This window comes from Brassica oleracea, chromosome C9 (assembly GCF_000695525.1).
Source record: "Brassica oleracea var. oleracea cultivar TO1000 chromosome C9, BOL, whole genome shotgun sequence".
NCBI lineage: Eukaryota > Viridiplantae > Streptophyta > Magnoliopsida > Brassicales > Brassicaceae > Brassica > Brassica oleracea.
The window spans coordinates 51647880-51669052 of NC_027756.1; the positions used below are offsets into that span (position 1 = coordinate 51647880).

The 21173-nt window shown below is 35.2% G+C and overlaps 6 protein-coding genes, 1 long non-coding RNA gene and 1 other non-coding gene across 10 annotated transcripts; 5 read left to right on the forward strand and 3 right to left on the reverse strand.

Moving 5' to 3' along the window:
- Nucleotides 1–71: 71 nt before the first annotated feature.
- LOC106318696 (protein Dr1 homolog) lies at nucleotides 72–1255 on the reverse strand. 2 transcript variants are annotated; one of them, XM_013756791.1, is made up of 5 exons: nucleotides 1118–1255; nucleotides 961–1027; nucleotides 750–839; nucleotides 501–664; nucleotides 72–403 (listed from the first exon to the last, which is right to left on the reverse strand). In XM_013756791.1, the coding sequence occupies exons 2-5, from the start codon at nucleotides 1013–1015 to the stop codon at nucleotides 212–214; spliced, it is 501 nt and encodes a 166-aa protein (XP_013612245.1). In that variant the 5' UTR covers nucleotides 1016–1027; nucleotides 1118–1255; the 3' UTR covers nucleotides 72–211. The 2 variants fall into 2 exon arrangements, with proteins under 2 accessions (XP_013612245.1, XP_013612247.1); XM_013756793.1 differs by having other exon boundaries at nucleotides 961–1038.
- Nucleotides 1256–3006: 1751 nt separating this feature from the next.
- LOC106318697 lies at nucleotides 3007–3628 on the reverse strand. The gene is made up of 2 exons (XR_001265352.1): nucleotides 3213–3628; nucleotides 3007–3128 (listed from the first exon to the last, which is right to left on the reverse strand). It is a non-coding gene; the product is annotated as an uncharacterized LOC106318697 (long non-coding RNA).
- A 410-nt stretch (nucleotides 3629–4038) lies between these two features.
- On the forward strand, nucleotides 4039–4111 carry TRNAA-AGC. The gene has a single exon. It is a non-coding gene; the product is annotated as a tRNA-Ala (tRNA).
- A 376-nt stretch (nucleotides 4112–4487) lies between these two features.
- On the reverse strand, nucleotides 4488–5671 carry LOC106318695 (protein Dr1 homolog). Of its 2 annotated transcripts, none has more exons than XM_013756789.1 (5): nucleotides 5534–5671; nucleotides 5377–5443; nucleotides 5166–5255; nucleotides 4917–5080; nucleotides 4488–4819 (listed from the first exon to the last, which is right to left on the reverse strand). In XM_013756789.1, the coding sequence occupies exons 2-5, from the start codon at nucleotides 5429–5431 to the stop codon at nucleotides 4628–4630; spliced, it is 501 nt and encodes a 166-aa protein (XP_013612243.1). In that variant the 5' UTR covers nucleotides 5432–5443; nucleotides 5534–5671; the 3' UTR covers nucleotides 4488–4627. The 2 variants fall into 2 exon arrangements, with proteins under 2 accessions (XP_013612243.1, XP_013612244.1); XM_013756790.1 differs by having other exon boundaries at nucleotides 5377–5454.
- A 3081-nt stretch (nucleotides 5672–8752) lies between these two features.
- On the forward strand, nucleotides 8753–10345 carry LOC106316096 (H/ACA ribonucleoprotein complex subunit 2-like protein). Its single transcript, XM_013753962.1, has 4 exons — nucleotides 8753–8987; nucleotides 9082–9151; nucleotides 9871–9976; nucleotides 10053–10345. Exons 1-4 carry the CDS (start codon nucleotides 8855–8857, stop codon nucleotides 10212–10214), a joined length of 471 nt encoding a protein of 156 aa, XP_013609416.1. The 5' UTR covers nucleotides 8753–8854; the 3' UTR covers nucleotides 10215–10345.
- A 227-nt stretch (nucleotides 10346–10572) lies between these two features.
- LOC106319260 (agmatine deiminase) lies at nucleotides 10573–13302 on the forward strand. The gene is made up of 10 exons (XM_013757538.1): nucleotides 10573–10717; nucleotides 11061–11174; nucleotides 11284–11373; nucleotides 11468–11552; nucleotides 11622–11677; nucleotides 11758–11836; nucleotides 11920–12054; nucleotides 12138–12370; nucleotides 12740–12898; nucleotides 13002–13302. Exons 1-10 carry the CDS (start codon nucleotides 10628–10630, stop codon nucleotides 13110–13112), a joined length of 1152 nt encoding a protein of 383 aa, XP_013612992.1. The 5' UTR covers nucleotides 10573–10627; the 3' UTR covers nucleotides 13113–13302.
- A 130-nt stretch (nucleotides 13303–13432) lies between these two features.
- LOC106319261 (probable serine/threonine-protein kinase DDB_G0291350) lies at nucleotides 13433–15670 on the forward strand. The gene is made up of 7 exons (XM_013757539.1): nucleotides 13433–13760; nucleotides 14211–14353; nucleotides 14459–14602; nucleotides 14757–14942; nucleotides 15094–15218; nucleotides 15295–15524; nucleotides 15586–15670. Exons 1-6 carry the CDS (start codon nucleotides 13556–13558, stop codon nucleotides 15521–15523), a joined length of 1032 nt encoding a protein of 343 aa, XP_013612993.1. The 5' UTR covers nucleotides 13433–13555; the 3' UTR covers nucleotide 15524; nucleotides 15586–15670.
- A 3050-nt stretch (nucleotides 15671–18720) lies between these two features.
- On the forward strand, nucleotides 18721–19545 carry LOC106317374. Its single transcript, XM_013755203.1, has one exon. It carries the CDS (start codon nucleotides 19064–19066, stop codon nucleotides 19478–19480), a length of 417 nt encoding a protein of 138 aa, XP_013610657.1. The 5' UTR covers nucleotides 18721–19063; the 3' UTR covers nucleotides 19481–19545.
- The last annotated feature ends 1628 nt before the right edge of the window (nucleotides 19546–21173 follow it).

The window sequence follows — 21173 nt, forward strand, 5'->3', positions numbered from 1 at the left end:
AGTTGCAAAGAAACAAGGCAATGCTTACTAATTACATCTGAATCACAAAGTGATTTTACGTTCAAAAGAAGAAGAAGAGAAACAAATCTAAGTTAAAATGTAAAGAGCATATCAACACCAAGACAGACTTCTATTTTTTTTTTGCACTTTACAGAGAAATGCTAGGAAAAAAAAAGACAATGTTAAATAAAGGCTTCTCCTTTCTTCTTGATTAGCTTTGTGGATTTGACTGTTGGGTATCTAGTTGCTGCTCTTGATCTGGTTGAGGAACAGAAACACCACCACCACCACCACCATTCATTCTAGCTCGAGCTTCAGCAAACATTCTCTGTTGTTCCGCTGCCGCTTCCTCCTCCGTCATCTCTGCTCCGCTGTTCATCTTCACACTCCTCTGCGAATCTTGCTGCACCACAATTTTACAAAACACCAAAATTCAGAGATATTTTTTTTTTTTCAGGTTCTGGCATTAAAGCAACTCGGACAATGGAGGGAACTTTTACCATGGTTTCGTATCGATGCTGCTCATAAGCAGCGTAGACTTCTTCAACGTATTCCCCAAAGCCAAGAACCTGAAGCGCTTTGAGTACATGCTCAGGCGCGATCGTTCGCTTATCCTCTTTGTTACAGACTTCATTAGACTCTGACGATATAAGATTAATGAACTCTGCGATAACACAAAGATTAGCAGCAGCATATACATAATGATATAGATTTTCTTAAGATTATCATAAAAGACTTGATCGTATTACCAACACAACACTCGATGAGAAGATCTTGAGCATCTCTAGCAACACGAACATCTGCTGGTAACATCTCCTTTATTATTTTAGTCATCGTAGCTGAGAAACATCACAAGAACAACAATAACGTATTGTTAATTACGAGCTTCATGGAAATTACTGATGCAATCGATCCTTGAATCGCAAATTCAATATAGATCAAAGGAGGACGAGGACGAACCTTTAGGAAGCGAAGCATCTTCCTTAGATTTTCCAACTATATCCATCGGATCCATCGTTTAATCTCTCTTAACAGAATCTCAATTCAAAAAAAACGATTAATCAGATTATATAATATGATGAAGATCAAAGAGAAAACAAATCGAGTACCGACTGACCTTGTTTAACGCAGATCGAGCCGGAGGCTGAGTAACGACGGAGACGGAGAAACGGGGGATCTTATCGGCGGTTTTTTTTCTCTCTCTTGTTTTCGCACTTTCTCTCTCTCTCTCTATACGCGGAAGACGATTAGGGCAAGAGCTATTAAATGGGCTTTTTACTAGACCTTTGCATATTAGGGCCACAACTTGAACCGGCCCGTTCCTGCGATTTGATTCGTTTTTTATTTTGAATAACCAAACTATCCGGTTAAAGGGCTGGATAGTTTTGTAAATACGAGGGAGTTTATAACTATAAATCATTCGTATATTTGTTGTTATATAGTCTCCCTCTATCCCGAAATTAAGATTTTCTATAATATACACCCTATTTAAAATTTTAATAAATGTTTATAGTTTAATTTATTTTTTATTTTATTATACACTTTTCAATAACTCACCATAAATGAAATTTAATCAATTCAAATATTTTCAATGTTCCCCAAAAATATAAAAAAATACCTTAACAATATAGAAAATCTATCTTCATTGAACAAGAAAAAAATCTAAAAAATCTTAATCTCTGAAACAGAATGAGTATTAAAAAAAAAAAAAAAGTCCAAACCTGATCCATCGTAAATTCAGGAGAGAGAGTGAAGAGAGGCTATATGTAGATAGGCAGGCAAATGAAAAAAAAAATCAGAGATGGGTATCTAATCAATCAGATTCTGGTTGACTTGTTCAAACATCATCACTCGGTTTCCTTCTTTTTATGTTTGACTTTCTGTGTAGATTCATAGATCTTACATGAACTCCAGATCTCAGATTCCTTGTGTCCCAGTTTATCTGCAGATGCATGTGTGTTTCATAGATTTGTTCCACGTTATTATTTTTATTCTTGTCCATGTGCGTCTGTCTTGATTGATGAACCAATGAATATCTAGCATCTATTGTTATTTGTTAATAATAGTGCTTTGTTTTTGACCATTGTTTTTCAGATCTGAGATTTATTGTTTGCTCCAAATCGGGATGTTTTTTTTTTTTTCATTTCATTCATTTAAAAAGTTGAATTTAATGAGTTTGTTAGAGGTTGACAAAAAAAATGAGTTTGTTAGAGAAAAAGGAGCGAAAGATGCTGGAGGCAGCGGTTGATCGATCTCTTTGTGGGAATTTTTGAAAAAAAAAAACTCAAAGCATGAACAGATCGATAAACCTCTGCATCCAGCGGTCGCCACTTCATCACTCGTACTTTTAATCCGTTTTAAATTTTCAAAGATTACATAATCGTTCTTTTTTTTGTTATTGACTCGATCTATTGTATACGCAACAAATTGGTTTCCTAGTACTTTTGTTTGTTTGTTAATCGAGTATACATATGTTCATAGTTGACTGATATTCCCTTTGCTTTAAGTAAATGCTATCCAGTGGATCTGGAGGTTGATTATTTAAAAAAATAATCAGATTTTTTTTGTATGAATTATGATTCATCTTGTATGTTATGTTCTCAAAGACGTTGTTGTTATGTTTCATGTAACCTCTTGGTTTCATAAAGTGATGAATGCTTCCATAACACATTTGTACTTCATCTTTACTTCAGATGATTTTAAGCGCTTGTTTTTGGCATCTTAATCTTAGTTTCTATCCTATTTTGTAGTGATTCGATTTGCAGGGATTATATTCCTCAGTTGAAGCCATGCCACTGGTTCTTGTTACTGTTGGAAGCTGATTTGGTGTTAAAAAGGTTCATCGGCAATAATCATATTTACTCTGAAAGTTGATTTGGTTCGGCCACGCTTTGAGTTGGTTCTAGTAATTTGTTCGTAATTGCAAAACCCAAAACTCTCCACTGGAATCGGTTTCAGCGACCTCAACAAACACGGTTTGCTCCGTAAATCTAATAGAAACATGGATTTCTCCAAACCGGAAGTAAGGGTTTCTCCTTCATATGAAATACAAAACATTAAGCTAGATACTTCATTTTTTTTAAGGTGTTGAATAGTTGCACATTAATTGATTCCTGGATTTGTCTATCCTGAGAAGAAAAAAGAATATAACATTGATTTACTGCAAATAAAAATAGGAACCATCATAAGCATATCAATACCCATCAGCTCACCTCTTTTCATTACTTTATTGGCTTCCGAGAAACACATACGAATCTTGCCTGAACTGACTGTTTATAGCCGCCTGACTCAAATCAGAGAAATAAAACTGAGAAATTGCCAACTATCGTCCATTAAAAGAGAACATGAGCGATATATTTTTAGGTTTTATGAAAGTAAGGGAATTGCAGGGGGCTCTCAGAAGGTGTAGATATACACAAAATTAAGCTTTAAAATGTGTAATTAAAGAAGCAATGAAGAGGGGGTGGTTGTGAGTTTAGTGGGATAACGTGATTGAAGGTCATAACTACATCGTTACATCGCCGGAGAAGGTGAAAGAGAATCGGTAGGCCTACAGTTTCTAAGAGATGAAAAGGATTATGGTTAAACCGGGCTACAACTTAAAAGCCTAGTTAAAATTAGTATAACAGTAATATAAAGACAAATTAAACGAAGTCCAAACGGAAAATAAATATTTATTAAAACAAAGACAAAACAATAGGCCTAGCCTGCTAGAAATAACAAAAGCATTCAAAATCAGAAAATACTTAAGGTGCCACGTGGCAGAAAATGCTCCAAACTTCTTGCTGATGTGGACACCTTAAGGAGAGACAAAAGTATCCTTTATTGTATAAGATGTCTCGGTGGCTAGCTTCCTATACATAGTGTTTATTCAAGTTGTTACAGGGGTAATATACCGTTTGGCTTATATGTTTATTTCATCCAGTCATGACTTATAAAAAGAAAGGTATAATTATTAGTAGTTCGGTAATATAACTAGAATATTACTATTGTTTATAAACATTGGGGACTAGAATATTACTGTTGTTTATAAACATTGGGGATGTAGCTCAGATGGTAGAGCGCTCGCTTAGCATGCGAGAGGTACGGGGATCGATACCCCGCATCTCCATATCTTTTTAGTCCTTTTTTCGACTCGTCCATAAGTGGCCTCTTAAGTAACAAGCAACTCAGATACCTTTTTGGGCCTAGTTAAAATCCGGACAGCCCAACGTTTTTGCTTTTGACTCGTAGTCTTTTTTTTTTTTTTTTGAGATCAAACTGACTAGTCTTTTTTCTACAATTCTTATACTTTTTGTAGTAGCTTCACATCAGATTTGGTGGTAGATCATGAAGATTAAATTGAAAACGAAATCCAGGATTTAGAACAATCAACTTATAAACAAACACACATGGGAACAAGGATATGGATCTGACAGTTGCAAAGAAACAAGGCAATGCTTACTAATTACATCTGAATCACAAAGTGATTTTACGTTCAAAAGAAGAAGAAGAGAAACAAATCTAAGTTAAAATGTAAAGAGCATATCAACACCAAGACAGACTTCTATTTTTTTTTTGCACTTTACAGAGAAATGCTAGGAAAAAAAAAGACAATGTTAAATAAAGGCTTCTCCTTTCTTCTTGATTAGCTTTGTGGATTTGACTGTTGGGTATCTAGTTGCTGCTCTTGATCTGGTTGAGGAACAGAAACACCACCACCACCACCACCATTCATTCTAGCTCGAGCTTCAGCAAACATTCTCTGTTGTTCCGCTGCCGCTTCCTCCTCCGTCATCTCTGCTCCGCTGTTCATCTTCACACTCCTCTGCGAATCTTGCTGCACCACAATTTTACAAAACACCAAAATTCAGAGATATTTTTTTTTTTTCAGGTTCTGGCATTAAAGCAACTCGGACAATGGAGGGAACTTTTACCATGGTTTCGTATCGATGCTGCTCATAAGCAGCGTAGACTTCTTCAACGTATTCCCCAAAGCCAAGAACCTGAAGCGCTTTGAGTACATGCTCAGGCGCGATCGTTCGCTTATCCTCTTTGTTACAGACTTCATTAGACTCTGACGATATAAGATTAATGAACTCTGCGATAACACAAAGATTAGCAGCAGCATATACATAATGATATAGATTTTCTTAAGATTATCATAAAAGACTTGATCGTATTACCAACACAACACTCGATGAGAAGATCTTGAGCATCTCTAGCAACACGAACATCTGCTGGTAACATCTCCTTTATTATTTTAGTCATCGTAGCTGAGAAACATCACAAGAACAACAATAACGTATTGTTAATTACGAGCTTCATGGAAATTACTGATGCAATCGATCCTTGAATCGCAAATTCAATATAGATCAAAGGAGGACGAGGACGAACCTTTAGGAAGCGAAGCATCTTCCTTAGATTTTCCAACTATATCCATCGGATCCATCGTTTAATCTCTCTTAACAGAATCTCAATTCAAAAAAAACGATTAATCAGATTATATAATATGATGAAGATCAAAGAGAAAACAAATCGAGTACCGACTGACCTTGTTTAACGCAGATCGAGCCGGAGGCTGAGTAACGACGGAGACGGAGAAACGGGGGATCTTATCGGCGGTTTTTTTTCTCTCTCTTGTTTTCGCACTTTCTCTCTCTCTCTCTATACGCGGAAGACGATTAGGGCAAGAGCTATTAAATGGGCTTTTTACTAGACCTTTGCATATTAGGGCCACAACTTGAACCGGCCCGTTCCTGCGATTTGATTCGTTTTTTATTTTGAATAACCAAACTATCCGGTTAAAGGGCTGGATAGTTTTGTAAATACGAGGGAGTTTATAACTATAAATCATTCGTATATTTGTTGTTATATAGTCTCCCTCTATCCCGAAATTAAGATTTTCTATAATATACACCCTATTTAAAATTTTAATAAATGTTTATAGTTTAATTTATTTTTTATTTTATTATACACTTTTCAATAACTCACCATAAATGAAATTTAATCAATTCAAATATTTTCAATGTTCCCCAAAAATATAAAAAAATACCTTAACAATATAGAAAATCTATCTTCATTGAACAAGAAAAAAATCTAAAAAATCTTAATCTCTGAAACAGAATGAGTATTAAAAAAAAAAAAAAAAGTCCAAACCTGATCCATCGTAAATTCAGGAGAGAGAGTGAAGAGAGGCTATATGTAGATAGGCAGGCAAATGAAAAAAAAAATCAGAGATGGGTATCTAATCAATCAGATTCTGGTTGACTTGTTCAAACATCATCACTCGGTTTCCTTCTTTTTATGTTTGACTTTCTGTGTAGATTCATAGATCTTACATGAACTCCAGATCTCAGATTCCTTGTGTCCCAGTTTATCTGCAGATGCATGTGTGTTTCATAGATTTGTTCCACGTTATTATTTTTATTCTTGTCCATGTGCGTCTGTCTTGATTGATGAACCAATGAATATCTAGCATCTATTGTTATTTGTTAATAATAGTGCTTTGTTTTTGACCATTGTTTTTCAGATCTGAGATTTATTGTTTGCTCCAAATCGGGATGTTTTTTTTTTTTTCATTTCATTCATTTAAAAAGTTGAATTTAATGAGTTTGTTAGAGGTTGACAAAAAAAATGAGTTTGTTAGAGAAAAAGGAGCGAAAGATGCTGGAGGCAGCGGTTGATCGATCTCTTTGTGGGAATTTTTGAAAAAAAAAAACTCAAAGCATGAACAGATCGATAAACCTCTGCATCCAGCGGTCGCCACTTCATCACTCGTACTTTTAATCCGTTTTAAATTTTCAAAGATTACATAATCGTTCTTTTTTTTGTTATTGACTCGATCTATTGTATACGCAACAAATTGGTTTCCTAGTACTTTTGTTTGTTTGTTAATCGAGTATACATATGTTCATAGTTGACTGATATTCCCTTTGCTTTAAGTAAATGCTATCCAGTGGATCTGGAGGTTGATTATTTAAAAAAATAATCAGATTTTTTTTGTATGAATTATGATTCATCTTGTATGTTATGTTCTCAAAGACGTTGTTGTTATGTTTCATGTAACCTCTTGGTTTCATAAAGTGATGAATGCTTCCATAACACATTTGTACTTCATCTTTACTTCAGATGATTTTAAGCGCTTGTTTTTGGCATCTTAATCTTAGTTTCTATCCTATTTTGTAGTGATTCGATTTGCAGGGATTATATTCCTCAGTTGAAGCCATGCCACTGGTTCTTGTTACTGTTGGAAGCTGATTTGGTGTTAAAAAGGTTCATCGGCAATAATCATATTTACTCTGAAAGTTGATTTGGTTCGGCCACGCTTTGAGTTGGTTCTAGTAATTGATTTCTACCTGTAAACATAGGAGATGGATACAAGTTATATAGCATTTATTTTCTGACTTATGCTATATATTTTTTCTTGGCATATTTCAAAATTATCAATCAAATTTCCACATTTTAATGCTCTATGATATTTATGCTAAAGATCTATCCAACATAAAGAAAATTATTGATTCAAACGCTTAATGTTATCTGTTCCTCTGAAAATCATGAACTCAGCTGAAAGTGGCCCTGCGTTTTTGGTTTGTTAATACTATCTGCCACTTAACACGGGATGTGTTGCTGTTTTGCATTCCACCCATGGATGTGTGGTAAGTCTGAATAAACAGTTCAACAATGGCTTATTGACCAACTAAACCTAATACCCTAGATATATAAAAAAAAAATCTAACTTTTTAATAACTTTTTTATAGATATATACCAATAGTTTTAGATTATATGTTTTCAAATTCGAATTGTTTTATATTTTTTTTTATATAATTTTTTTTTCGAAAATTTTTTGTTTATTTTTTTTTCCAAATTTTCTTTTTGTAATTCGAAAATAATTTTTGAAACTGTTTTCAAAATTTTAATATTTATTTTTTTATTTTATAAAATTTTAAATCTCAATCCCAAATCTCCACTCCTCAACTCTAAATCCTAAGATTTGGATTAGTTAAACCTAGAGTTATGAGTGTATATTTACCTATTTAATAAAATATTTTGGTCATTTTGATCCTTATGGTCTATATTTGTGACATTAATTTTTTAGTGCTATCGGTATTTTCCAATCATCTATCAACAAATTAATTAGTTGGTCTTTCATATAAAATTGAACAGATTGGGGGAATCATAAGGTTATTCTGGGAGCTTTAAACCATCTCCGGCATATTTTGCTATTTTTTCCAATAAAAAAATTATATTAAATATGAGACTTGTTTTAATATATTTCTCTAAAATATCAATATTTAAATAAAAATTAAAAGATAGATTAACATTTCTCTACAAATAGAAGAAAAAAATAGCAATATACAATTTAGAACAAAAAATAGTAGAATTGAAATAGTAGATAATTTATAAGGTGTACCGTAATAGATGATCGGTCCACCTCTGACATTAGTCGGAAGGTATTAGTATGGTATGTTTTGGACTAGTCCACTCTGTAACACTAGCACTAGCACTGAGTGTGTTTTTTCCGGGGGCCGTTCGGATCAGCCGATAAAACTTATCAAAAAAAAAAATTCTCCCCCAAATAGTAAATACCGTTACAGAAACAAATATAGCGATGAATTGGAGTGTTACGTTTCCGAGCCTATCATGATCCGAAACAGCGCGCACCCAAACACGTTTCTCTTTATTAAGGCCCGCATAGTTTAGCCCATAAAAAAATCTAATAACTACACATACGCTTCAAGCCATGTGGCCTTAGGGCTTCCAAGACTCTCTTCTTCTGCACAAGCACTTGTATAAAACCCCTCATGGTTTACTAGCAATAGTCAAAAACCCTAACTCACTTCCGCCACACTTTTTACTCAGTCGCTAGCTCAACATGGGAAGCGATACCGAAGGCGAGAAGTCGATTCAAAAGGAGGAGAAGAAGAAGATTATCTCTCTTGCTCCTATCGCCAAACCTCTCGCCGGCAAAAAGCTCCAGAAGAGGACATTCAAACTCATTCAAAAAGGTACCAATCTTATACATGCTCACTCGCGTTAGTGTTCCTTTGCTGAGATTGATGAACTAAAACTTCATCTAATATTTGTATCTGTCTGTCTCAGCTGCTGGAAACAAGTGTTTGAAGAGAGGCGTTAAGGAAGTGGTCAAGAGCATAAGACGTGGCCAAAAAGGGTTCGTTTTTTTTTTCCGTTTTCTTTTCATATATTCGTATATGTTAGTTTAATTTAAACCGTGTACAAATAAGCCGATGCTCTGGATTTAAAAATAATGAATGTAGCATGGTACTGTACACGAAAACTGAGCTATGGATCGACATGTCTGCCATCTATGAGTTTAAATATGATTAGACGGCCTGGTTTAGATCCACATTATATCCCTATTGTTATTGTTACTAGCTGATTGTAATTAGTATGCATCTATTCTAGGAAATAGATCTGTAAAATCCGTGTACAATTAAGCCGATGCTCTGGATTAATTAGATGAAGGAAGCATGGTACTGTGCACGAAAACTGAGCTTGCTGCGGATTGACATGTCTGCCCTCTCTGAGTTTTCCTTTGATAAGAGGGCCTGGTCGAGATCCACATTCTATTCTCTGTTATTGTTTTGTTTATTAGTTGTCTTAGCTATTTACTGTTTGTGGAATCCGTGTACAATTAAGCCGATGCTCTGGATTAAACACAATGATTGTAGCATGGTACTGTGCACGGAAACTAAATCATGGGCTTGAAATGTCTGTGCCCTCTCTGAGTACTTAATCGGTTCTTTGATTTGCGGGCCTGGTTTAAACCCACATTCTCTTGTCTAGTTTTAGCCATAAAAAAAAATGATTACTTGTTTCTTTGATTGCCTACTATATACATTCCTCTGGTTTGTGTTGTTTTTGTTTCAGATTATGCGTTATAGCTGGAAACATTTCTCCCATTGATGTGATCACCCATCTCCCAGTCTTGTGTGAAGAAGCTGGTGTTCCTTACGTCTACGTTCCATCCAAAGAAGTAAGCCAAATGTTCTAAATCTATCTTCTTATGTAATCTTTTTGCTCGTGTCTAAATTGTATGATGTTATAATCAGGATCTTGCGCAAGCCGGGGCAACAAAACGACCAACATGTTGCGTCTTGGTCATGCTTAAACCGGCCAAAGGAGAGCTAAGCGCAGAAGATCTTGAAAAGTTGAAGACAGACTACGAACAAGTCTCGGATGATGTTAAAGAGCTTTCAACATCAGTAATCTGATTAGGAACTAGAATCAGAGATTCTGTTGTGCCTTAGTGGCTTTTTTGGTTATTGATTATGACGAGATTAGGGGCCCTTATAACGATTGTAATTTAGGATCATAAAACAATGTTTTTTTTTTATCAGTGATATTTGATTGATGGGCTACTAAAAATCTCTTCATTAATTACGTTTCCAACAGCTTGAAATGTCAAAACAGAAAATTATTCAGACAAGTTCGTACAGCATGGGCGGAGATTCTTATTCTGATTGCCAGCTGTCAGTAATTAAACTCGTAGATTCTGATTCCGCACGCCACTAGAGGTGTGGGGTCGAACTGAAAGAAAACAATAAGTATGTGGGTTTCCTAGGAAAAGTAGTGTCACAGTTGAAATAGCTGACTTGTCAGCTCTCTCACATCTCACGCAGAGAAAATGGAGGAGTCACGAGAATCTCCGGCGGATCACGGCTTTTACATGCCGGCGGAGTGGGAACCTCATGCTCAAACCTGGATCGGTTGGCCTGTATGATCTCTCTATCTTCTCGTAACTCCATTTACGTAGAGAATGAATGGTTGGAGAAAATTCATTCTGTAAAACTGGATCTTGCTGTTTATAACTTTTGCATGCCATCTTCGTTTTCAGTTTTTTCTTTTCTTGGTCCTGCTCATAGTTCGATTTGCTTCTAGATTACGATTTCGTCTTTCCTCTTCCTCCTTAAGTCTGTTGTGCAATGTTTCAGTTCGAGTTTGCTCATAGATTTGATTAGAGATGCAATCTGTGGCATCGCGATCTATAAACATGCTTTTGTGATCTTGGATTCTTTTTTTCTTAATTCTGAGTTTCTGATATAAACAATGGCTGGCAGGAACGGCAAGATAACTGGCGTCACAACGCTTTACCTGCACAGCGAGTGTTTGTAGATGTTGCAAAGGCAATCTCAGTCTTTGAACCTGTGACAGTCTGTGCAAGCTCGGCTCAGGTATGCTTAGTTAGAATCTTCATACCGGCGGAAATAGAAAAACATCATTAACTTCGAGTTTTTATCTGAAGTCTTTTTTTTTTTTTTTTTGCTTCCATATGAATGTTAGTGGGAAAATGCAAGGAAACAGCTTCCAGAGGAGATCAGAGTTGTTGAGATGAGCATGAATGATTCTTGGTTCCGCGACTCTGGACCAACTGTGACTTTCTTTATCATCTCACTTTTTATCCCATCTTACAAAACTTCTTACCATCTCTTGTTACTAATCGTGTTTGCTTCTCTCTGTCTTTCAGTTTGTTGTGCGGAAAAGACCACTAAAGCTCAGTTCCCTTACCCGAAACATCGCTGGAGTCGACTGGAATTTCAATGCCTGGGGAGGTAAGGTTCTGTGGTTCTCTTCTCTAGAATTTTATAGTAACTGCTTGACACACTTTTGGTCAATGGCAGGAGCTGATGATGGCTGCTATAATGATTGGAGTCATGACCTCCTAGTTTCAAAAAAGGTTCGTAAATGGTTAGCAACATTACTTATCAGTAGCATGTTTCAAATACTGAATTGCTCCCCCCCCCCCCCATCAATCAGATTCTCGCTGTTGAACGGATTCCAAGATTTCAACACTCGATGATTCTTGAAGGAGGCAGCATCCACGTCGACGGAGAAGGTTTGTATAAACAATAAACTCAGTAGCTACTCTGAGTTCATTTTGTATTCTCTTACTTCACTTTGCTTATTCTGCTGTTTCAGGTACCTGTCTTGCGACAGAAGAGTGTCTCTTGAACAAGAACCGGAACCCTCACATGAGTAAAGAGCAGATAGAGGAAGAGCTCAAGAGATACCTCGGAGTACAAACAATCATCTGGCTTCCTCGTGGTCTTTACGGTAACTCCACTTCACTCTTCTTGTCCCATACTAACTCTATAGAAACATGCGATGTTATACAAATTCGATTTTTTTTTTGGCAGGTGATGATGACACAAACGGACACATTGATAACATGTGCTGCTTTGCTAAACCGGGAGTTGTGTTACTGTCTTGGACAGACGATGAAACTGATCCTCAATACGAAAGATCCGTGGAAGCTCTTTCGGTTTTCTCAAACTCTGTCGATGCTCGTGGTAGGAAGATTCAAGTCATCAAGCTCCACGTCCCTGGACCGCTTTATATGACCGAAGAAGAATCTTCCGGAATCATTCAGGCAACTATTTCGAACTAAATTTATATATGAAAAAAAAATTAGAAAAATTCCATATAATTTTTTTTAATTTATTTTCACAAAACAGATCAGAAAAATGACTGAAATTTTTTTTATTGAAGAGTAAATATATATGTTTAGAGTCAAGGAATTGAGTTTTGGAGATAGATTTAAATTTTTAAAAATAAAAATAAAAATAAAATTTTAAATTTTAAAATAAAAAAAAGTTATTTTGGTCATTTTATTATTTTTAGTGTTTTGTCGTAAAAACTAAAAAAATGTTATCCGACAGAATTTCCCTATAAATAATCTCAGATTTGAGTTTTATTTTTTTAAATAGATTTGATAATGTAAGAAGTCACAATGTTGCAGGAAGGTGAAGGTAAACCAAGGCTTGCAGGGACAAGACTGGCAGCATCGTATGTGAACTTCTACATAGCTAACGGAGGAATAATCGTGCCGCAGTTCGGTGACGCGAAACGCGATGAAGAAGCGATCCGCGTCCTCTCAGAGACATATCCTCATCACTCGGTAGTTAACAAATCTCTCCTTGATTCATAAAAAAACAAGAGAGTGAAAAAAAAAAAAAAAAACTAATCGATTCGACTTTGTTTTCTTCTTATTCTTGGGGAAGGTTGTGGGGATCGAGAATGCAAGAGAGATCGTTCTAGCTGGTGGAAACATACATTGCATCACGCAGCAGCAGCCGGCGGAGCCTGATTCCGTCGCCGTCAACGGCGATTGACGGTGTTCGGGTTTTATGTGTCCTGGCCGTTAGATTTGGTTCAGGAGAGCGAACCGGTTCACCGTTGTATTGTTTCTAAAACCGGATCGGTTTAATATTAGTAAACCATTTCTGTCGGTTTAAATACCAAACGGGAAAATAAATTTTTATTGGACCCAAAAAGGTGATGATTGTCTTCTTGGTACGACGACTTTTTCTGCTTAAATTTTAAAATATTTTAATTTTGTAGTAATGGTTTGTTACCGGAACCAATAAGCTAATTGCAACAAATTAATTTTAATTAGTGTAAAATCGGAGAGCTATGCCCGTCTCGTAGAGCTGACATGAATGAATGCTTAACTCTAGAGAATACGAAGGAGCGAATCTGAAGGATCTTCGAATTGTGTATTCTTCATCAGATCGAAAGGTTTCAATAGAGACTGAGGAAGGAGAGATTGCGAAGCATGGGCTGTTCGTTCTCGGGATTGAACGCGCTTTACGACGCCGTCAACGGCGGAGGCGACGTGTGGATCAATGAGAATCGGTTCAGAGTCGTGAGGCAGCTCGGCGAAGGCGGTTTCGCGTTCGTCTATCTGGTTAAGGAGATCGTCGCCGACGCTTCCGGTGGCGGTCTGGCGAAGAAAGTCAAGGATCCGTCTCATATCTCCGGTTAGTATTTGATAGTTTCTCTCGAATATTGTTTCCCAATCGTGATTGCTGATTTTGCTACTCCGTGATCTGCGTTATCTTGATTGAATCTTAGCTACTGAATCTTAGATTGAATCGTGGTATGTTAGGGTTTAAGCTCGGAATCAATGTAGGAATCATATGTTAGGGTTTAAGCTCGGAATATGCGAATGAGTTTAGAGCTTAGAACAAACAGATTCGATCCTGTGTAGTCAACCACCAAGATTACAGTGAATCTACTTTCATATGGTTAAGACTCTGAATCAACCAATTTTGATCTTATGCATCTGAAACTATGGTATTCTAGAGATTGGTTTGCCATTTTTTAATGGCACTAAAGCTTGACTAGTTGAGATGGCTTGGTTCTTTAACATAATTCATCTTTGTACCATGACTAAGGTCGATTTTTTTTTATCTGTGATTTGATTTTAGCTGATGGAACTTATGCTGTGAAGAAAGTTCTGATTCAGAACAAGGAGCAACTTGAATTGGTGCGGGAGGAGATTCGTGTTTCGTCCTTGTTCAACCACCCTAACTTGCTTCCTCTCCTTGATCACGCTATTATCTCTGTTAAGGTAGATAAGCACTGCTCTCAAACTTTCATAGTTGATGTTTGTCTCTGTAGTTTTCTCATGTGAAGTCCGGGTTTAGAAAAGTGTGTTGATTTTTGATCTGGTTAGGACGGCCAAGGGGGAGCTCGGAAACACGAGGCCTTCTTGCTATTCCCTGTTCACCTTGATGGGACCTTGCTGGATAACTCCACATCGATGAAGGCTAAAAAGGAATCATTCTCAACAGCTGATGTTTTGCATATATTTCGCCAGGTAACTAAACTCTCTTCTTTCTCCTTGACAAAGAAAAAAACTTTGGTTACCTGCACTTTTCTTCATCCCTTGCAACTAACCATGTCATTAGTTGTATGACTATAGCCATGTGAATTGCAAGTGTTTTGATTGCCGAAAGTTATTCCCACTGCAGCTTTGTGATGGGCTCAAACACATGCACTCTCTGGAGCCACCATATGCTCACAACGATGTCAAGCCTGGAAACGTGCTTTTAACACGTAGAAAAGGACAGCCTCCTCTTGCGATTTTGATGGACTTTGGGAGTGCTCGTCCATCACGTAAGCAAATCCGCTCCCGTCAAGAGGCCTTACAGTTACAGGTTCTATATCCATCCCTTATTAATACTCATTACGAGCCTCTGAGATCATGCTACTACTCCGTATTTTGTATTTATATAATTCCATTTCTGATCGGTCATGAACTTGTTATGTTCTGTTGTGAATTTTTTCATGTTTTCTTGACTTTAATAGGAATGGACATCTGAACATTGTTCAGCACCGTTCCGAGCTCCAGAGCTCTGGGATTGCCCAAGCCATGCAGATATCGATGAGAGAACAGATATTTGGTCTCTAGGCTGCACGTTATACGCAATAATGTAAACATGATTATCATCCCTCTAAGATTAAACAAGTCATGTACTTAGTTAATTAAAAAGAGAGAGTTTTTTGCAGGTATGGAATGTCTCCATTTGAATATGCACTTGGAGAATCTGGTGGAAGTCTTCAGCTAGCAATCATGAACGCTCAGATAAAATGGCCAAACACAGGACCAAAGGCTTCGTATCCTGAAGCTCTTCACCAGTTCGTGACTTGGATGCTGCAACCGCAGGCTGCGGTTCGACCGCGCATTGGCGATATCATCATCCACGTCGACAAATTGATCGAGAAATTCACCAAATGAATCCTTTATTCTAGTGGCTTTTGAGAGATGTAAAAGAAACGTTCACCAGGTACGTGGATGGGTACACACATAAACGCATTGTCTCTCTCTTTTATTTACATGTTTAGGTATTTGATACATTCTTAATGTAATTTGAAACTGTTAGCATTTGTTGTCTTTTGTTTTTCTTTACTTGTGGTAACCAACAAATTTACTTACGGACAACATATATATATATCCATGTAAAATAGTGGTTTTTTAAATGCAAAATACTGTTTTTTATCGGGCAAATCTCCAAAATAGCACATTTCTAAGTTTATATCACAAAAATAGTATTCAAAAACTAAAATGACCAAAATAGCATTTTATCTTTTGAAAATTTTAATTTTTTTATTTTTCAAAATTTGAAATCTTATCCCAAAACCTCATTTTTCAACTCTAAACCCTAAATTCTAAACCCTAAACCCTAAACCCTAAACTCTAAACCCTAAACCCTAAACCTTAAACCCTAAATCCTAAATCCTAAACCCCACCATTTAACTCTAAACTTTAAGTTTGTGACTTTTGATAAAACATTAAGTGCTATTTTTGTGACTTTTGACCTTGAGTGTTAGTTTGAAAACAAAAATTTGATTTAGTGTTATTTTTATTTTTTTCTTTTTTTTTATCGTAGTAATGGTTTATAATGATTTTTTTTATAATGATTTCTCGTGTTGCGAAGCATAACGTTTAGTATATAATATTGTTCTGTAAGCTATATAGTACATTTAAGAGATGTATAAAGCAGTGTTCACTAGGTGCATGGGTACACATAAATACATAGCCGTAGACATGACATGTTGTCGAAGGAGTTATTCCCTATTTAAATTAAATTATTTTGGTATAGATGAAGTGTACGACCTTTTACTTTTACGGATTTGGGTCACTTCAGGGAAACAAAAGTAATAAATAGTGCAAGTCAATTTCTGGAAGATAAATGTCTGAACACCATTTATTTCACAGTCAGTAAAATTATTAATTTCAAGCGTAACTTCTGGCTTCTGTAACTCTAAAGTGGAAAGATCTACAGTTCCCCACTTCCCCACATAAAAAATGATGATCGTACCTTTATACTTATTCCTCTCTATGCATGGCTCTATATTTCCATTTTCAGAAACTTCTGATATTTTAACCAATAAACCCAAATTCCCAATATTTATCTAATAAAACTGACGAAATTCAATATTTGGAACTTTACCAAAAGTTTATCAATAATATAACGTTTCTTAAAAAAAATTGATCAACTGCAGACCTCTTCGATATTACAGAATGATCCTGAACTGAAATTTAGATAGTAGCCTGCACTGGAATTAAACCAATCCTGATATAGGTAAATTTACTGCAGTACTGCATGCGAAAGAAATATATTTAATTTTCTGTTGTGACATAGCAAGCAAGAGCTGTTTGAACTTTTTGAGGAAGAGAGAAACGACTTAACAGCAGTGAATTAAAGAAAGACAGAACAACGCAAGTCACATGGATATAGTAAATTTTAGTACTTCTTATTTACTGTCCATTACACATATTTTCTCACCAGATTAAAGTTATTCTCCTCAACCATATTGATTTAATTGGATAGATTGCAAAAATAGAAACCTAACATAATAAAAAAGCTTGAAAACATTCTTCCCTTACATTTTCATTCTGCCTAGAATCATTCTTCTTTTACACTTCTTTTAGTTATAAGCGCATCTCCAACAATGACACCAAATTTGGTGTTTTGGTATTATAATTATTTTGTCAACTTCAACAATGACACCAAATTTTAGGCTATAATATATTTATATATTATTTTATATTTTCAGTTTTAAAGTTTTTATATTTTTATTATTTGTAATTGATAAATAATTATCTTATCATGTTTAGATTATTATTTATATTTTTATTATTTGTAAGTGATAAATGATAATAGTCATTTAGTAATTTATTTTAAAAATAAAAATTTAATTTAATTTTTATTTATTTGAAAATAAATTTGAAATAAAAATAATATAATATACTTATGTTTAACTACAAATTTGATAGTAATTGAACTATATTATTAAATGAAACATAATAAAATATGTATTCACATTACATCAAATTTGGTGGGATTGTGTTAATTTTAATGTCTTGTTGGAGATGAAACTATACCAAATTTGGTGTTTTGATGTCTTATCCAAAGATGCCCTTTAAGTGTGTTGTCCTCTATATATTTTTACGTAGTATTAAAATATAAGATAACTTTGATTAATGATTAGTTTCGGTACATTGTATATGTGCATACTCTACTCTCACTTTGAATAGAATATCCCAAAGCATTGGTGTAACTTTACAATACAATCGTTTCGTGGGTAGAAGAAGGGATATGCATTTCTATTACACACAATGAGAGTGTAGAAGAAATAAATGAATTAAATTCTAATTATGCACTGAATGACACCTAGTTAAAACTATCTTGTTTTTAAGATATAGTATGAAGCTTTAAGTTATTGCATTTAAAAGATACAGTCTGAAGTTGTAAGTCATTGCACCCTCTGCGAGATAAGATATTTCACTTTCTCTCCTTCACGACTTCTAGCTGGTCTCTTGCTGTTTTCAATCAACTCTCCCCATTTATGGCACTATCGTCTCTCTTTCTCTCTCTCTCTCTAAGTTCTTAACTCAATGCTTGCTGAGATTTTATGAAAGTGTTTTTTTGGGGGGAGGAGGGGTTAAATTTTTCACTAAAGCTGTAACTACAAAACGTAAACATGGATGATATATAAGAGTCATATGATTTTGCAAATTTGAATCTGACTCGCCTGAGTATAATGTTTTTGACTAGTTTCATGGTTTATAATTTTCGAGTACACGAAAACATAACCTTTTAGTGGACTCTGTTTGTTTCTATCTAAACTAGCAAGATTATGAAATACATTGTGTTTAGCTTATTTAAATATGATAAAGAGAAAATATTGAATTACGATTAGTATTGTGTTTCTTCAAGCTTCTTTTTTTTTTGCTATACTGTTTTGCTATTTTGTTAAATTTTAATTATTGGATGGGTATGTTTGTCTTGTATTATTTAAGTCATGTATATTAATTTTAGGCTGTGAGCTGTATTTTGGGTCAGAAAGAAGATGAGAGATAAATAGCATTTCTCAGGTGTTTTAAATACAACATCTTCTCCATGTCTATCTCCATCTCTCCCACCCAACTCCCTTATCTTTTCAAAAGTCAGTCTCCCTCAATTATCATTAGGTTTCCAGGAAGAAAAAAAAAACAAGTAATTTCCATTGTTCCTCTTTTGCAAAGAATATTTCCTTTTTACAAAGCAATAATAACTAATATTATTTTGAAAAAAAACTTGTTAAAAACCCTCTTACATCATCCAAGGCTTAGACATGCATTCACACACGCGCTCACATATATAGCTTCTCGTGGTGACGGTCTCACTTTAGGGTTTTTTCTTGTTGGTCTCTTTAATTTGTTGGGTCTTTTTGTTTCCTCTTCTGTTTTTTAAATATATATACACTAAAAAGAGTAGTGATTATATAAGAAATGGAGTCTGGAAAGATATTTGGATCTGATGAGGATTCTCGCAGCTGTGAATCTGGATGGACAATGTATCTGGCCTCACTCTCTGATGATCATGACCAAGACTGTTACTATGATGATGATGGTGACGAAGATAGTGATGGTGGTGATTCAATGGACTCTGATGCATCTTCTGGTCCCATGGAAGCCACAGCAAATCTGAAACTTACTCAAGAGATCGCCGAGCAAAACTCTACAAAGAAAAAGAATAAGAAGACTATTGAAGATACGGTTCTGGTGGACACTAGGGTTCACAACAACAATCATGATGATGATGATGATGGTCGTGATAATCATGAACTTGATCATGATGATGGTAATGATAGCTATAGTGCAGTTCATAGTTACATTGGTTCGGTTAGACAAGAAGGGCTAATTTGATTTTATGATTTCATGTTTATGTTTACTTAATTTATGTTCCAGTGTTTTCTATTTATATGATCGAATGTTTCTGTCCTCATGTCGAAGTATTTTCTTAATGATGGAGAAGTATTTTCTTCCTGCTAATTAATTATATATAGCCCATTTAATTACTACTGATACAACAGTAGCGGTGATTGTAGTACTGATACAGTGATGAAGGTGATGATGAGTGACTATTGTGATGAATGATAATGAAGTAGCTAGGGTCTCTTGATATGTACATCAATGCATCCAATTATGGATTTCTTAATGGTTACCATAATACCTCATTATGTAAATGCATATACTTACTAATTTCCATATTCAGTTTATATTCATTTTTACTACTAGTCTACTAATACAAATTAAGATAAATACACATAACATTTTGTGACACACAACAAGATTATCTTCCCAAGAATATTGTGTTGGTGTTTTTTTTTTGTTTGAAGAATTGGCACAGTTGTATATATGAGCTCGTAACCTAATTGTTTCATCAGCAGTGTATTAACAATTCAGGAAGAGTATTTACGCTCATTATCGCATTTTTAGGATACTTTTGTTTACTACATCTCATCGCATTCATGAGAAATTTTTAATGCACAATTATATATGCAAAAATATACTTGTATACATTGAACCAAAGCCAACGAGTTAGCCTGCACTGATGTTAACTTGTATTAACAACTTGCCAAAAGATGTCAAGAACTGAAGTAGTCTTGACACCTTTTAGTGAAAATCATTAATACACTAACTGGTTAAATCTCTGCTGGTACAAGAAATATGAAACTTAAAAAGAAAAAGAAATTGAAAATATGTTGCATCGATTTGGTTCGTAAACTATGGACACATACACACACGTGCACACAGTGTAAGTTGTATATAATTGAGAGAACGAGACATAAAATGAGAAACCATCATCTTTGGCTGTAGCTTAAGTACAGACAGGGAAACATGTTTCGTGACCATAAGGGACATATCTATTCTGCACGTGTATCTCTCTGCAACTCATTTTTATTTTTTTGTCGTTTTACCGTAAATTTTTTTGTGACATTTGTTCACATGCATCCTCCTGCAGTAACTACACAATAGTTTGATACCGACATCGAATCCCTAGATTCGTTTCCCAACTTTTATTTAGGATTTGATCCAGAGAATGTTTAGAAAAGGCCTACAGGTTCCACTATATGGTTTATAATTCAATTAAACATATATGGTTTACAAGTCAATGTCTCAATAGATGTATTTAAAAACACTTTAAATATATGGTTTTGAAACATTACGATTATAGAGTGAAGATTATCCCTCTTACCCCCACTTTTTTGTGACATTTGTTCATATGCACCCTCCTGCAGTAACTACTAACTACAAAACTACAAATTGATAGTTTGATACTAAAGACGAATCAATTCTGAAAATCACCAAGATTTGTTTCCCAACTTTCTTTCGATTTTATGCTTGTCAGCTTGTCATGCCGAAACCGGAACACTTTTCAATGCTGGACCGGTGTACATAGATGCAGCCTCCTCCATCTAAGCTTGCTGAAGCTCACAGCAAAGTTTTGGCACAGTATGGGACCGGTTTTCTTAAGGTTTTGATGGAGAGAGTGGTCAAAGTCGTCCATCAAATTGACCAGATTGTTTAATAGAAGCATATTTTATAAGAGTTAAAA

What these genes read in the sequence shown, in the direction of transcription:
- LOC106318696 (XM_013756791.1), bottom strand. Translation starts at nt 1,015, where the DNA reads ATGGATCCGATGGATATAGTTGGAAAATCTAAGGAAGATGCTTCGCTT. An exon ending in TCTCATCGAGTGTTGTGTTG is followed by an intron (nt 665 to 749) that starts GTAATACGATCA and finishes GTGTTATCGCAG; the next exon opens with AGTTCATTAATCTTATATCG. An exon ending in AGCATCGATACGAAACCATG is followed by an intron (nt 404 to 500) that starts GTAAAAGTTCCC and finishes ATTGTGGTGCAG; the next exon opens with CAAGATTCGCAGAGGAGTGT.
- LOC106317374 (XM_013755203.1), top strand. Translation starts at nt 19,064, where the DNA reads ATGGAGTCTGGAAAGATATTTGGATCTGATGAGGATTCTCGCAGCTGT.
- LOC106318695 (XM_013756789.1), bottom strand. Translation starts at nt 5,431, where the DNA reads ATGGATCCGATGGATATAGTTGGAAAATCTAAGGAAGATGCTTCGCTT. An exon ending in AGATGCTTCGCTTCCTAAAG is followed by an intron (nt 5,256 to 5,376) that starts GTTCGTCCTCGT and finishes GATGTTTCTCAG; the next exon opens with CTACGATGACTAAAATAATA. An exon ending in TCTCATCGAGTGTTGTGTTG is followed by an intron (nt 5,081 to 5,165) that starts GTAATACGATCA and finishes GTGTTATCGCAG; the next exon opens with AGTTCATTAATCTTATATCG.
- LOC106319260 (XM_013757538.1), top strand. Translation starts at nt 10,628, where the DNA reads ATGGAGGAGTCACGAGAATCTCCGGCGGATCACGGCTTTTACATGCCG. An exon ending in GAATTTCAATGCCTGGGGAG is followed by an intron (nt 11,553 to 11,621) that starts GTAAGGTTCTGT and finishes GGTCAATGGCAG; the next exon opens with GAGCTGATGATGGCTGCTAT. An exon ending in CATCCACGTCGACGGAGAAG is followed by an intron (nt 11,837 to 11,919) that starts GTTTGTATAAAC and finishes CTGCTGTTTCAG; the next exon opens with GTACCTGTCTTGCGACAGAA.
- LOC106319261 (XM_013757539.1), top strand. Translation starts at nt 13,556, where the DNA reads ATGGGCTGTTCGTTCTCGGGATTGAACGCGCTTTACGACGCCGTCAAC. An exon ending in ACGCTATTATCTCTGTTAAG is followed by an intron (nt 14,354 to 14,458) that starts GTAGATAAGCAC and finishes TGATCTGGTTAG; the next exon opens with GACGGCCAAGGGGGAGCTCG. An exon ending in TGCACGTTATACGCAATAAT is followed by an intron (nt 15,219 to 15,294) that starts GTAAACATGATT and finishes AGTTTTTTGCAG; the next exon opens with GTATGGAATGTCTCCATTTG.
- LOC106316096 (XM_013753962.1), top strand. Translation starts at nt 8,855, where the DNA reads ATGGGAAGCGATACCGAAGGCGAGAAGTCGATTCAAAAGGAGGAGAAG. An exon ending in ATTCAAACTCATTCAAAAAG is followed by an intron (nt 8,988 to 9,081) that starts GTACCAATCTTA and finishes TGTCTGTCTCAG; the next exon opens with CTGCTGGAAACAAGTGTTTG. An exon ending in TCTACGTTCCATCCAAAGAA is followed by an intron (nt 9,977 to 10,052) that starts GTAAGCCAAATG and finishes TGTTATAATCAG; the next exon opens with GATCTTGCGCAAGCCGGGGC.